Raw genomic sequence first — 16724 nt, forward strand, 5'->3', positions numbered from 1 at the left:
CCCTTCTTTGCCTCTTCATGCTGTGCACAGGGACAGTGATGCCAGAGGCAGCCGGGCCATTTTGTGACCATGAAGGAAGGCAACCAAAGAACAAAGTGGCCCACTGATGATAGCAGGGAAGAAAGATGGAAGGACACTGAATTAATGAGTTATGGATGAGTCTAGCTGTATGGTGGCATCAGCTGTTTAAGCAACTCATAAAAATATTAACTCTTCTTACTTCTTTGGTGCCACCAAGGGACTTTATTATCCACCTTGAAAAAATATTTGGTCACATAATATAAACGCTAAAACATCTGAGAGTTACAAAGTCTGACTATTAAAACAACACCCAATTTTTACACAATAAAATTAAGATAGCAAAGAGATGGAAATGACTACACAGGTATAGTTGATCAATTACACAAATAATAATTACAAATTACTATATTGAATTAATAGTAATCTCTTAAATCAGAAGTCAGCAAGTTTTTCCTATAAAGGTCCAGATAGTAAATATTTTTGGCTCTGTGGGTGATATGGTCTGTGTCAAAACTACTCTACTCAGAGGCTGTAGCACTTAGACAATACAGAAACAAATGAGAAATGAGTGTGGCTGTATTTTAATAAAACTTTATTTACAAAAATGGGCAGTGGGCTGGATTTGGCCTTTGGGCTGTAGTTTGCCCAACTCCTATCTTTTTCTTTTTGAAAATAAGTATATTTTTATTGATTTCAGAGGGAGAGAGAAACATGAATGATGAGAGAGATTCATGGATTGGCACACCCCCGCCCCCCCACCCCCGGCTACTGGGGATCAAGCCCACAACCTGGCCATGTGCCCTCACTGGGTATTGAACTGTGACCTCCTGGTTCATAGGTTGATGCTCAACCACTGAGCAACACTGGCCAGGCTGCCCACTCCTATCTTAAGTGAAGACTCCTTAAACTACTTTTCCAGAGCATCTTCATTTGTAAAAATTTTATGAATACCCACTAATTGAATTTTTCATAATTTTGAAGGCTCAATTTCAAGTTATCTAGAAAGCCTGATAGGTTTAAAAAACAACAACACTTGGTAATTAATTTCAATGAATACTTATTTGTCTTTGTTTCACCTTATGGGGAAACAAACAAAAAGAGTTAGGATGGAAGTCCCTGTTCATATTTCATATTTTAAGGATGGAACATTCTTTGTAATGATCAAATTTACTTTTGGGCCATAATCCCAACAGAGGGAATGGTGTAGTCTTGGAATCTTTGAAAGGTGCCAGAATATTTCAGAAATTGCAGTGACAAAAGTTTTGTTCAGGATGCCAAAGCCTTGTGCAATACTAGTTGCTGCTCCAATAAAGATATATGAATGTGACCAATACAGACAAGATCTTGGATGGAAAACTATTTTGTCTGAGAACATATAGGGAGCTATTTGTGGATATGAAGGCACAAAGCATATGGCTTAAAGAGCCACATACTCTTGTCTTGGCCTGCCTGCTTGGCACCAGAATAGAATCATTTAGCAGCACACGCTGGAGAACTTGACATAGTAAAAGCCCTGTGGCGCAGAGGAGAGCATCCAAGAAGAAAATCACAAAGGAACCTGCAGGGAAACCTCTGTCCTTCCTGGCTTTTACTGGAATAAGTAGATGAGGCAGTCTCTTTTATCTCTAAGGGTTACCAAAGGTAACTCGGATAGATGATATCCACAGCTCTTTTAATAGAATTCACGTATTTGTGTTTTCTCTATTGACTGACTAGGAACTCCTTGAGGATGTGTACTACTTTTCTATTTGTTAATCCTCACCCGAGGATATTTTTCCATTGATTTTTAGAGAGAGTAGAAGAGAGAGAGGGAAAGACAGAAATATCAATGGGAGAGAAACACAAAGGATGTGCACTCCTATTGACATGACACTAAAGCCTCCATTAGAGGCTCCTAGCGCTTTAGAACCTCAAGCCCACATATGTCCCTCTCCAGGCTGCTTGGCGATAGGGGAGACAGCAGGGAAGCACCACGGGAAGCCCTGTGGGTGGCATTTCATAGTGATAGAAAGAGGAGGCACAAGATGCTTAGGCCAAGTGCCTAGCCTAGGCTCAGTTCTGTGGCCCTACGGAAACAATGCCCCATCCATCTTACCCAGGTCCCGAGAGCCACAGCAAAGAACAACCGAACGTTTTCCATACTGACATTTTTGTTGTCCTTGATTGCCACTTCTCCATTCCATCTGCCTTCTAAAACTGTGTTAGTCAAACTGTGGGTCAGGACAAGTGTATTTTAGAAAACGATAGAGAATCAAATAGAAGATGACAGGAGAGAAATGATAGAAAATATTAAAGTGCATCACTGATAAAGATAAGCACCATTTGGGCCCTGGACAGCTTGGTTCAGTGGATAGAGCATCAGTCTGAGGTCTGAAGGGTCCCAGGTTCGATTCTGGTCAAGGGCATGTACCTGGGTTGCAGGCACACCCCCAGTGGGGGGTGTTGCAGGAGGCAGCTGATTGATGTTTCTCTCTCATCAATGTTTCTGACTCTAACCCTCTCCCTTCCTCTCTGTAAAATCAATAAAATGTATTTTTTTTATAAAATAAGCACCATTTGGTTCTTGTGTTTCATGGGCTGAGATGTCAAATGTATTTCTTACCTTAGATTGTGGACAAGAAGTTTTAAACCTACTGCTCTAAGGTAAATAAACTTAAATCTGTGGTGCATTCTCAGAACAAGTGCAAACAAAATTCTTCTTTTATATGGATTTCTTCTTTTATATGGAATCCTACTGTAAATGGCCTTGATAGTGACATCAGTAGGCAACAGAGGGCCTCGAGAGTTTTAGTTTCTTGACATTTTTCCAACAAAGGAGAGGATTGTGTGGTGGGCAGAATGAGGGTGAACCTGTGAATTGAGCAAAGCAGGTGAAGATCTATGGCTATCTATATGTAGTTAAGGTGAGACATAATGATGAAATGCCTACCTTTGGAGGAAGATATAAGACAAAGTGATATGGTGATGGTGATGATGATAATATTAATGATAATGGTGATAGATAACTTTTATTGAGAGTATTCAAGATGTTGGGAGATGTTTTAAGCTCATCATAGTTATTGCCTCATTTAAGACTCACATTAACCCTATGAGACCATCAAAGTTGGAAACTGGGCATGGGGTGAACTAATAGGGAAGCATTGAGGTTATTTCAAAATCATTACAAGGATATTGGGGGAGATAATTGAAAGGTGATTGATGCTCTTTAGAGAGATAGGGAAGAATGAAGGAACACACTTTTAAATGAGAATATGCATGCATGCATACATGTACTAATTCACTTTCTCAATGATTTGCTAAGGGTCAGTGGTTTATTGGGCAGTTTACCTGGTGTTCCAGATTCAAAGACAAATAAAATATAGCCTTATCCAATGGGAAGTCACAATTTTCTGGGAAGATCACAGAAAAGGTCATTGTGGACACATAGAAGATACAACCAGTTCCACAGCTCACACAATAGAATCATTTGTTGAGGACCTCTAAGCCCAGGGGTCTAACTTTTTTTGATCACCCTATTTTCTTCCTACCAGCATTTCTACATACATTTGAGTTGTGGACTTTAATCCAGGTTTCAACTTCATTTTGAAAAACGATTTCAGAGAGGAAGGGAGAGGGAGAGAGAGAGACAGAAACATTAATGATGAGAGAAAATCATAGATCGGCTGCCTCCTGCATGCCTCAGACTGGGGATTGAGCCCACAATCTGGGCATGTGCCCTGATTGGGAATGGAACTGTGATCTCCTGGTTCATAGGTTGATGCTCAACCACGGAGCCATGCCGGCCTGGCTCAACTTCATTTTTATTTATACAAAAAAGCTTTAACAGACATTGTAGCACATCACCTCTTCAGCTGAACATTGCCAGCAAGAATAACATAGAAATAAGTTAGTTCTATTTTCTCTCTAGGGCTGTTACACAAATATCCAAGCTCAATTTCCATGCCCACCAGGTGGTCCTTATTTTTAAAATCAACATTTAAATCACAAACCAAAGACAGCTGCAGTGTTAGTCTACCAAAAATATCATTTTCTTGATTTCCCTGAGTTGTTTACTTGGGTTTACATTACCTAAGGGACAATGGTGAGGGACCATTTTATGAGGAAGCCATAAAATTGAGCAATTTTGAGGGGTCAGGGTACTCTTCTATTAGGGTATTGTCCACATTTTCTTAAACCATCAGCTATTACTCATTCTGTGAAACTGTTTTCAAAATACATAAACAAAGCCTTTCTCAACTGTGATATCAGAAATTAACTGAAGCAAGAGAGACAAAAGAGCATTAAAAACATGAATATGCATTTCCCTCCCATGGAACCACTGGGCTTTACATGCTTAGCTTACACTATAATGAGATTCAGCCACACTGCGTACACTAACCTGCTTTGTTAATTGTGGCAGAAATATGCCACTTTCTTTCATTTGACGTTAGACCAGAGGTCAGAAAATTTTTTCTATAAAGGGCCAGATTCTAAACATCTGAGACTCTGTGAGACATATGGGCTGTCACAACACTTAAACTCTACCGTTGTCAAGTGAAAGCAGCCATAGACAACATGTAAATGGATGAGCATGGCTGTAGTTCATCAAAACTCTATTTACAAAAACAAATGGGACCTGGGTTTGGCCAGTAAGCCAGTTTGTTAGCCCCTGCCTTAGACCATTTGTATTAAAATGCTATCAAAGTAATAGTAATTGAGCCTAAACATACTACCTGATACATAACAGTGCTCTATTCATGCATTTTGAATAAATGAAAAGTTCATACAAGCCATTAGGTGCTGCTTAAGTTCTTGACCATGTTCTCCACATTTGTTTCTCAGCTCCACTGTTAAAGACCAGGCCATTTACAGAATAGGAAGACTGATCCAAGAGCCTATGCCAAGAGTAGCCTTTGACCAGGCAGAAACATTCCATGGTTGCCTAAGAGACACTCTATTGTTAGATATGATCCCTCCCACCAAAAGGCCTCCTGATTTCAACCACTAAAAAGTTATCTAGATTCTCTGTAGCATCTTCAAAAATCCCTTTTCAAAATATCTTAAGTTTAGCAGGAGTAACATATCAACCTCATCAGTCATCTTGTAAGGTTTATGGAAATGTTATTAGTTTTTAGTTTGTGTGTCTCCTGGCTGAATGTAACAGAGGAGGGAGGAGCCACAAGATGTGAAAAGCCTAGGTCCCTGAATAACTGCGAAGAGCAGGGTCTACTCTCCTGACCCCCATGGCCAACCTGTTCTGGATGGTGCCTGAGTAAGAAAGAAATGATTATACTGTTAAGGCACAAAGTGGTTAGCCTAACTCAATTCATACAAATATGTATCTGTGAGATACATTTTTACTAGTAGAATTGTTGGGCCACTTAAAAGTTATATGTTGCCAAATTGCCTTGTTGCTGCCACAAGTATATGAGTGTCTGTTTTCCTATCTATAATAATAGAAGGGTAATATGCTATTAGACTGGGAGACCTTCCGGGAGACCTTCTGGACGTCCTTCCAGACAAAGCCATGGTGGCGGGGCTGAGGCAGAGGCGATTAGGGTCAATTAGGCCAGGAGGGGAGGGAAGTTGGGGGTGATCAGGCTAGTGGGGGGGGCAGTTGGAAGTGAGCAGGCTGGCGGGGGGGGGCATTGGGGGTGAGCAGGCTGGCAGAGGGGGGCAGTTGAGGGTGATCAGGCCAGCAGGCAGAGTGGTTAGGGGCAATCAGGCAGGCAGGCAGGTGAGTAGTTAGGAGCCAGCAGTCCCAGATTGTGAGAGGGATGTCTGACTGCTGGTTTAGGCCCAATCCCTGTGATCAGGCCTAAACCAGCAGTCAGACATCCCCTAAGGGGTCCCAGATTGGAGAGAGTGCAGGCCGGGCTGAGGTACACCCCCTGTACATGAATTTCATGCATCGGGCTACTAGTAAAGTATATTGTCCCCCTTTTGAAGCCAGTCTAATGTAAGAGAAAATATTTCCTTGTTGTTTAGGTTGCATTTATCTAATGAATATGAGGGTGGGCATCTTTTCAAATATTCATAAATCAATTGCATATCTTTTTCTGTGAGCTGCCTGTAATTTGTCTATATTTTAATTATTTTTTCTCATATTAACTTGTAACAAAGGTTTTTATAGTAGAGAAGTTAGCCTTTAGTTTGTCACATGTGCTGTACATTTCTATTTATTGATTTATTTGTTGGCAACAAAGATGATTCTTTTTTTTTCTAATATAGTAAAATGTATCACTCTATGTTTTCTGGATGATGAATTTCCCAATGTAAAAATATTTAAATATCCAGCTATGTTTGGCTTTGGTGCATTTATAGTTTCACTTTTTAAATCTTCAAATCTTTCTTCCATATCAATTTACATAGATGTAAGGAGTAAGGGCAGAATCCAGCCTTTTCTCCTCAATGGTTGTCTCGCTGTTGCAAATACAATAATAATCCATCATTTCCCTGACAAGAAATGCAATATTTATCATGTCATAGTTCTCACAGCAATTTTAGTTAATTTCTGAACTGTTGTCTCCCATCGATTTGCCTATTATGAAGCAGTACAATACTCTTTTAATTGCTTTCGCTTTATGACATTTTAACAAATGGATAGAGATCATTTTCATTTGACCCTTTTCATATTTTTGCCTTCCTACTCTCACAGAATTATTTGCCCAGATGATGTTTAGATCAAGTTAGTGATATTACAAAAACAAATTCTGTTGGTATGTGTTTTGGAATCACATTCAGTTTAAAGATGATTAATGACATAATTGACATATTTATTTTATAGATTCTTTTTATTCAAGAAAAATATGTCTTTTACATTTATTTCTAACTTCTCTTCTTTATCCAACTTGGATTCCAGGGTCTGGGATTACAATCATTTCATTGGACACTGTATTAGTTTCCTATCACTGCTATAACAAATGACCACAAATTTAGTTACATGAGCAACTCAAGTTTATTATCTGATACCAGAGGCCCGGTGCACAAAATTCATGCATGGGGGTGGGTGGGTCCCTCAGCCCAGCCTGCACCCTCTTCAATCCAGGACCCCTCAGGGGATGTCTGACTGCCTCTTGCAATCTGGGACCACTGGCCCCTAACCGCTCGCCTGCCTGATCACCCCTAACCACCTCTGCCTGCCTGACTGATCTCCCCTAACTGCTCCCCTATCGGTCTGATTGCCCCTAACTGCTCCCCTGCTGCCTGATCGCTCCTAAACACCTCTGCCTCACCCTGCACCCAGGACCCATGATTCCCTCCTCCAGCCAGTCGCAGGCACCCGGGACCCGGGCTTCCCTCCCTCTGGCTGGCTGCAGGCACCCAGGACCCAGGCCGGCTTCGCCCGGGCCAGCCACAGCCACAGGGGACTGTGGGCAGGCGGCTTGTCCCTCTCCTGGGCCGCAGGCACAGGTGTAGTCACTGGCACCCGGGATTGCGGGGTGGGCAGTTTGTCCCTCTCCCGGGCCACAGCCTGACTGTTCCCCTTTCCTCTCTCCCCAGTGTTGAGTGTCTGAGCCATTACAGCATGACGGCATGAGGGTGTGATGGCCATTTGCATATTAGCTCTTTATTATATAGGATTTCTGGAGGTCAGAAGTCTGAGATGGGTCTCACTGGGCTAAAATCAAGGTGTCATTAGGGTTGCAGTCCTTTCTAGAAGCTCTAGGAGAATCTGTTTCCTTGCCTTTTCTAGTATCTAGAGGCTGCTTTCATTTGGCTTATGGCCCCTTCCTCCATCTTCAAAGACAGCAACATTGCATTTAGTCATCTCTCTCGCTGACTACAGCTGGGAAAGTTTCACTTCTTTTAAGTACCCACATGATCAGTGTGGGCCCTCCCAAATAATCCAGGATAGTCTCACTATTTTAGGGACTTTAACTGATAACATCTGCAAAGTTCCTTTTGGCCTGTGAGGTAACATGTTCACAGGTTCCAGGGACAAGGACATGGCCATCATTGGGGGTTGGGGGGGTGGCATTATTCTGCCTACAACACTCTCCACTGCCAGGTGCTTCTCTACTATCATTGAACTCAACTAGAAAATCCCGACTAATAGAGATTTGATTAACCAGCTCTGGGGAATTTGAATTGCAAAAAGGTGTATTTTGCTTTAGTAGTGTTTAGTTGCCAGGATGCTTATTTTGAAATTTAAATTCCCAGACACTAACCTCAAATGCACCTTTTGGACTGCCCTGCAATCCTGCAACATTGCTGGTCCACTGGTTCCCCTCTCTTCCTCTCCTCTGTCCTTAAACCTCCAATACCTCCTGTCCATCCTCACTCCTAGCATGTAAAATTGCTTCCTATTTCACGGAAAACAGAGAGGCAATCTGGAGTGAAATTATACATGCTCTCCCATCTTCTTCTCATGTACTTGCATCTGTACCATATAACTGATGTGCTTGAGAGGAAGTCAAAGTCCCTACTCGTGCTCTGGATCCCATCCCTGCAGTCCATGCTAGGCAATCACCCCAGTAATTTCCCAACTCCTCAACCTCCTATTCCTCCCTCTCTATGGTGAATCCCAGAAGCTGGTGAACATATTATATCATTTATCTGAGCCCTGAAGACACCAGTCTCAAAGAGGGAGGATGTTCTTCAAACAGATACCCGTAAACAAATCCCTATACTCATCCTAAAGTGGCGAAGAGCTGAAATGTGAGCTTAGTATATTTCCATTTTCATTATACCCATTGTCTCATTAGGCTTGCTATCATTTCTTTCGGTTCTAGGTCCACTGTATTTATTTTCCTGAGTAAATAATGCACACAGTGAATCTGACCCTACTTAGAACCTCCACTTGGGGGTTTGCATGGAACCAAGTGGCCACCCTCCGATCAAAGCTGCCGTCATAACACTCCATGCATTTGAAGGATCTTGGTAAATATTTAATGTCTATAATCATTTGCGCAAAACAATAGCCTCAGTAATCCTGGGTGATGTCTGTTCATTTCCATCCCACCACACAACTCCTTTTCTCCTCCATAAGAAAATATTGATAAAATATTAGTTCCCGCCCTAGCTGGTTTGGCTCAGTGGATAGAGCTTCGGCCTGCAGACTGAAGGGTCCCCAGTTCGATTCCAGTCAATGGCACATGCCCGGGTTGCAAACTCCATCCCCAGTAGGGGATGTGCAGGAGGCAGCCGATCAATGATTCTCTTTCATTATTGATGTTTCTATCTCTCTCTCCCTCTCCCTCTCCCTTCCTCTCTGAAATAAAAAATATTTTCAAAAACCACAAAAACACACACACACATTAGCTCCCATTTTCTATCAAAATAGCTCCTATAGCATGAACATTTTTGGGCATCTGATAGAGCGAATCTTTTCCTGAATGTGAAGTACATAGTCTCAGAAATGAGCAATGCCGACAGAACTTCCAGCAGACACATTTTATAAAGTTGCCTGTTTGGTAAAGGTTATTTATTCAGTAGACTCTTTAAAAGCAGGGACAAAGAGGAACGTCAAATTAACTGGCTTTAAAAATAAAGCTACAAATAATATTTGTTCCCTGATATCTTATCTGGTGTGCATCCAATGTAGGTTTCACATAACTTTTTAGAGTCATCATTCCCTCCACTACAAATTGGTTTGCCAACAACATTTTTTTCTTTTCTTTTCTTTTCTTTTCTTTTCTTTTCTTTTCTTTTCTTTTCTTTTCTTTTCTTTTCTTTTCTTTTCTTTTCTTTTCTTCTTTCCTTCCCTTTCCTTCCCTTCCCTTCCCTTCCCTTCCCTTCCCTCCCCTCCCCTCCCCTCCCCTCCCCTCCCCTCCCCTCCCCTCCCCTCCCCTCCCCTCCCCTTCCCTTCCCTTCCCTTTCCTGTCATCATTCCCTCCACTACAAATTGGGTTTGCCAACAACATTTTTTTCTTTTCTTTTCTTTTCTTTCTTTTCTTTTCTTTTCTTTTCTTTTCTTTTCTTTTCTTTTCTTTTCTTTTCTTTTCTCCTTTCTTTTCTTTTCCTTTCCTTTCCTTTCCTTTCTTTTTTTTTTTTAGGAACTGAAAGAACATCTATGCTTGTGAAGGGGAGCGAGGACTCAGGCTTCACTTGGGCCACCTTGTGAGTTAATGGGGAGAAGGCAGGCCTCACTTCCACCTACAACCAAACCAAGGCAAGGTGAGGCAGGATGAGTCTGCCCTAGGGGGAAGCAATAACCCTCCTGACTGGTTAGTACTCATTCGCCATCAATTGTCAAAGTGCTTTATTTCTTAATTGAGCTGAGGATTCTTTGTGTTCGATTAACATGAAAAGATATAACAGGGGCAGGGATTTCCTCCTGGAAGGAGCTGGCTGTGGTTGTAGTGGCAAGCAGCGCATGCCTAGGAAGCCCAGGGCGCAGGGAGGGCGTCGGTGAGACGTGTGTCCCACCAGCCCCTTGCCCTCATCTACCTCTTCCTTCTCCTGAACTCTTAGACATCCAGCAGAGTCCCAGATTTCAGCTTAAAGACTAAATGGGTCCTTAGGAGTCTCCATCCAACAGAAACTGTGGGCTCAGTGTTTCTGTGCTACTCTTTCTAGTCCACAAAACGGAGACTTTTACTACAGAGGTGCACTGACCAAGCTCACAGTTGGAGGGAGTGAGGGGACAATCCTCAAATCCTGTTTTTAAGATGTTTAAGCCAGTGCCCTTATCCTGAGCCATAGATGAGCCAAGAACGCCATACTGCCAGCTTCGCTATTTTTAAAAATATATTTTTATTGATTTCGGAGAGGAAGGGAGAGGGAGAGAGAGATAGAAGCATCAATGATGAGAGAGAACCATTGATCAGCTGCCTCCTGCATGCCCCCCACCGAGGATTGAGGCCACGACCCAGGCATGTGCCCTTGACCAGAATCGAACCCGGGACCCTTCAGTCTGCTGGCCAATGCTGTATCTACTGAGTCAAACCAGCTAGGGCTGCCATGATGGTATGGACAGACTGTAAGTACAAGGCTGCTCAACAACTCCACTTGGGCACTTGGGGCCTGACAGTGCTTGTTGTGGGGTACTGTCCTGTGTACTGTAGGGTGTTTGACAGCATCCTGGCTTCTACCCAGTACATGTCAGTTGCATCCTTCTCCAAGCTGTGACAACTAAGTTTTGCCAGATATCTCTGTGTGTGTGTGTGTATGATATGAATTATTTTATAAATAAATATTCATGATTCATCCCCTCAAGCCCCAGTAAAAGAAAACAAAGTAGAATTTCTTAAGACACTGAAATCCTCCAAAGGAATCTTGTAGCTTTTAGATGCTTGTTATCCCTTTAAATGTCAGGCACCCAGCCAATGTTGCTTGTTATGGTGGGTTTTACTCTATTTGTATAACACCATAGCTTTTCATTCTACCTCAGATTACATTTCTGCTCCACGCTAATACAAATCGTAAAGTACCCTTTTAGAGGTTAGTAAACATTCAGAAACAGACTTTTATGGATGAGAGGATTTCAAATATATGCTTTTTCATCTTCAACAGAATCAGGATCTGTATGTGTAAGGACATCATACAACCAAGCCTGGCCTTGCTCCAGTGTCACAGTCGTGAACCCCAACATAGGCATGCCAAGTGAAGGACTGGATAAAAATGAGTTAACGTTGGCATAATCCCTGATTTGGGGTTTGCATAAGGTCAGATGACAAGTTTAATAGATTGTTAAAACATTCTTTTCAACTGGTTATTTTGAAATCATGTTGAGATAGACATGAGTTTTCTTCTAAACCTTTAAGCTGACCTTTCTGAAACTTCTAACTGCTTGTTCTGAAGCCATGTGGACTGTTGAGATATGCACGGCTTTCCTTTTTTTAAAAAACATATTTTTTTTTGCCCTAGCTGGTGTGGCTCAGGGGATAGAGCATCGGCCTGCGGACTGAAGGGTCCTGGGTTCGATTCCAGTCAAGGGCACATGCCGGGTTGCGGGATCGATCCCCAGTAGGCAGCGTGCAGGAGGCAGCCGATCCATGATTCTCTCTCATCACTGATGTCTCTCTCTCTCTCTCTCTCTCTCTCTCTCTCTCTCTCTCTCTCCCTTCCTCTCTGAAATCAATAAAAATATATTAAAAAAACAAAACAAAACAAAACATATTTTTATTGATTTCAGAGAGGAAGGGACAGGGAGAGAGAGATAGAAACATCAATGAATTGAGAACCATTGATCGGCTGCCTCCTGCACGCCCCTGACTGGGGATGGAGCCTGCAACCCTGGGCATGTGTCCTGACCAGGAATTGAACCATGACCTCTTGGTCCACAGGTCGATGCTCAACCACTGAGCTACGCCGGCCGGGCCACAGCTTTCCTTTTGAATGCCCCATGTTGACCTTCCCTTTAAGTCAACATACCAGTTGACTTGTAAATTGCCCCTCTTGAACGCGTCTTTTAAAATGGACACTAATGCCAGCCAAGGACTAAGAGGCTCCAGTTTCCTTCCCGTGTGACGTCAGCTGTGAGCTGACTTTGCACCCTGCGGCTCTGGCAGAGCGGATGTGTGACTCGCAGCGTCCCCGATGGAATAACAGACGGGGCCTTACCTTTGGGAATGGTGATCTGACAGCTCAGGTCACAGTCCTGCTGCAACTGATAAAAAGCCACTTCCTGCAACCTGGCTCGCTCCAGCTCGGAGAGGCTCTGGATGGGAACCGACCGGAGCCGTACGCTGCGGCCCGACATGCTGTTCCAGGTGAAGTCACCCTGCAGACCCAGGGGAGAAACAGCAAGAGTTACACAGTCTGCCTAGAGCTACAGGTCTCATCCTCTTCGTTAGCAATAAAGTCAAGCAAACTTCACCCTTTGGTTCAAAAATTGCCTCTCGAGGCCTACAATCAAATCCACTCTTAGCTCACCATGGCTTTTCCCAGTTAGTTGCAAACATCAAAACCCCGAGCACCTGCTGGGGCCCCCGGTCCCATGTAATGATGCACACACAGGCCAAGGAAAACGCTGCGGAAGGTGCTGCCCGCGTCCTCAGCCTCTCTTGATTTATTTATTTTTAAATCTTTATTGTTGAAAGTATTACATATGTCCTCTTCCTTTCTTTTATTTACTTATTTTTAAATCTTTCTTTTCTTTTCTTTTTCAAAATATATTTTTATTGATGTCAGAGAGGAAGGGAGAGGGATAGAGAGATAGAAACATCCATGATGAGAGAGAATCGTTGATCGGCTGCCTCCTGCACGCACCTACTGGGGATCAATCCCAAAACCCAGGCATGTGCCCTTGACCGGAATCGAACCTGGGACCCTTCAGTCCTCGGGCCAATGCTCTACCCACTGAGAAAAACCAGCTAGGGATTTAAATCTTTGTTGTTGAAAGTATTACATATGTTCGCTAATTTCCTCTCTTTTATTGGATCACATGGAAACTTTTTGGTTTGTATCTCAGTAACAGGAAAAACTGCTAATTGCCATCATGTGCACTAAGATATAGAAGGATCCATGTGTACTGGTATCCCATTGTGTACCAGCGACTGTGCCAAGGGCTTTTTAGTTATTCCCTCCACCAACCTTAGGAGGTGGTTACCGCATTTGACCTTATCTGATATACACTGAGAGGCCAGATTATGATGATCTCTGAACGCATAATAATCTGGCCACTCGGTATATATTCTATATAATAAAAGGCTAATATGAAAATTGTCCCCTCGACCAGGAGTTCCACCAGCAGGCAGGCCGGCCAACCACCCATGTCCCCTCACACTGGCCAGGCTGGCCGGACCCCACCCATGCACAAATTCATGCACCTGGTCAAATTCATGCACACATACACACACACACACACACACACACACACACACACACACACACTGAGTGGCGAGATTATTATGCGTTCAACGATCATAATATTCTGGCCACTCAGTGTATATGTAAATTGAATGAATCCAGACACACACATGATTCCCTGGCTTAACATTCTTATATACAGTATATGTCAAAAGTACTGTTTAATCTAAAGAGAAACACTTGTTTTCTTACATTTATGGCAGCACCCCGTGCTAGCCTTAAATGAGTCACATTCCCCACTCCTTCCAGGGGCATCCTTCAAGAGGACAGGATGTAGCATCTAGGACTTTTCACGTATCCTGGCCTCCCACATGCTTTCACTGGCCAACCACTCTTCATTTATCCCAGTCAACAACAATGTCTCTACCTCTTCAATTGCCTGTGGTTGTTGTTTTGTGAGCATGTTCACGCCCTTACCTCATTGGTGCTCTTGATGGCCTCTTTATGTTTTAAAATTGTGCCAATCAGATTTGGCCAGCAACAAAAACATTCTCTCCTTTGTTTGTTGCATGAGAGATGCTTTGGGTCATGCAGAGGTATCAGCATGAAAGGGTTGTCAGGTCAAGAACTGGAGTTTTATTCCACAACTGGTAGGTATAGTTTTTCCTGGAACAACTTGGTCTAGAACCAAACTGTTTAATATTGGGGATATTAGAGAACTGAGGTCTGACTGTCACTGTTTCACTGATGGTTCACTACATGTTACAGTAGCACCATAGCAATGTAAGTATTAGTAATAAGGGAAATTGGGTATGGGGTATATGGGTATTATCTTCACAGTTTTCCTGTAAATCTAAAGCTATTCTAAAATAAAACATCCATTAAAACAACACACAAAATACTAGGTAATGGTGATATCTGGGGGACAGTGGAATGGACCACTGAAGGAATGGGGGTGTATGGGAAATGGCTTAGAGGAAACACCACCTCCCTGCCATATGCTGGATAATAACTGAACTAGAGGAAATAAGGGAGAGAGAGGTCAGATTGAGAAAAACTTTAGGGGGTATTGAGGAAGCTCCCCACCCTCTAACCAGAGCATCTGAGTCTTCTGCATCCTCTCCCACCTCCCCCTCCTGGATGGTCAAGCTGAGGATTTGTGATGTCAAGCCACACCATGGCAACCACTGACTGTTGGCCAATCAGAGCTGAAGGGTGTGGCCCCTCATTGTCCTAGGGAGTATATATAGAGGCCAGGAGCCTTGGAGTAGGGCCTGTTGCTACAACAAAGCCAAAGTTAAGAAGAAAACATCTTAGACTAGTTTAGATAACGAATCAGATTCCAACCACAACGATGGAGGAAGACACTTCAAGTACTAAAATGAATTGGAAGTCAGTTTACCCACTCAATGACAGAGAGAAGGACGAGGTCAGTCTCCCCTACTCATATGCTTCCTCCTCCCCAATAATTCCTCACCCAAGATGTTGGCCTTATGCTTTTTTGGCACAGACACTTCCTCATTCAATCCATTGTCATTCTATTACAAGCCCCTTTCCCACCCATTTCCCAATTTCTTCCCCCAAACCAATGTCTTTTTGGGTTTAACTGTTTCCCATCTAGGTATCGAAGATTATGGCTTTGGTCAATTCCGTCCTTAAGCAGAGTAAAGACCAGAAGGACAAAGGCAGAAAGAGAAGGATAATTGTATTTCACTACAGGAAGGGAAGAAAACCTCCAGTAAGCGAGCCAACAAACGAACAAGAAGAAGTTCCTGAGTGTTCTTCTTCCACAAGTGATGCCCAGGCACTACCAGAAGAAGATCCTTAAGTGTATGTGCGATGTCTAAACAAAATGCTTAAGAATTGGGCATTATGAGATCAAAACCTAAATGGTCTCCTTGAATAAATACCAGCTTGTGTATAATGGAAATGTGTTTGTATTTTTGTCTGTTCTCTGATGATGGGGAGGGAGAGCAGAGGAGGGGGCAGGTATGTGAGAAGGGAGGGATGTAGAAGTCTACAAGTTTGGGCACCAGGCCAGCCATTCCATAGTCCGCCAGACACTGAGAATAAGGACAAAGTGAAGACTGAAGATGAATTTTTTCCTTAACACTTTATCATACTGGCAAGAGGAAAAGAAGTTGTTTCTGCTTGTGTTTGGCATTGGGGGTGGGGGGTGGTGCTGGTGGTAGGGGTGATGGGGAACAGGGTGTTGTGTGAGGGTTGGCAGTGTGTAATGATGATTCTGATTTCCAGTTTAGATGTTAGACTATGGACAGCTTTAAGCCTCATTCCTTTCTCTTCCCTATCCAGCCAACATTTGGAGATGGTGATAAAAAGGGGGGGTTTTGATAACAAATTAGATACAAATATGTCGGAATTTAACCATTAGAACTATTGTATTGCCTCAATTTCCCATAGTCAAAGCATCTGTTGTCCTAAAATATTTTCTAGTGCACAATGGCAATTTGAACTAATGCATATAAAAATAAATCTTCTGCCCTGATAATCAGCGTGAAAAAATGTTACCCTGTGGCCCTTCCTCTCTACTTATCAAATAACACCTTGTATCCTTGTTGAAAAAGGACCCAATGTTAATGAAAATAGGATCTTCACAGATAGACACCCATTATGTTATTCTGGTCAAAGGCACATGCCCGGTTGCAGGCTTGATCCCAAGTGTGGGGCATGCAGGAGGTAGCCAATCAATGAGTCTCTGTCATCAATGAGTCTCTGTCATCATTTCTATCTTTCTCTCTCTCCCTCTCCCTTACTCTCTGAAATCAATAAAAATGTATTTTTATAAAAAACAAAGAACAAAACAAAATAAAAAAAGCCCAGAAAATTCTTTAAAAAGTGAAGTATGGTTTCTACTTTAACACCATCATAAAGTCAAAAAATCTTTAGTCCAACTATTATTAAGTCCAGCATTGTATATACTTATTATACATTATATTAATATTATAGAAATATATAGTATATGTAAATGTAATATATTATAGATGAAATTGAGGCTTGGGGAGATTAAG

General features: G+C 42.5%; 1 protein-coding gene across 3 annotated transcripts in view; it reads right to left on the bottom strand.

The window, feature by feature from the left end:
- Positions 1-16724, bottom strand: part of ARHGAP6 (Rho GTPase activating protein 6) — a 506928-nt gene that overhangs the window by 90616 nt on the left and 399588 nt on the right. For all 3 annotated transcript variants that reach the window (XM_079764312.1, XM_079764314.1, XM_079764313.1), the window contains exon 2: positions 12508-12667. In XM_079764312.1, coding sequence (XP_079620438.1) covers positions 12508-12667 — 160 coding nt within the window. The remainder of the gene's footprint in view (positions 1-12507; positions 12668-16724) is intronic.

The sequence above is a fragment of the Cnephaeus nilssonii genome (assembly GCF_951640355.1).
Source record: "Cnephaeus nilssonii genome assembly, chromosome: X".
In the NCBI taxonomy this organism is placed as follows: domain Eukaryota; kingdom Metazoa; phylum Chordata; class Mammalia; order Chiroptera; family Vespertilionidae; genus Cnephaeus; species Cnephaeus nilssonii.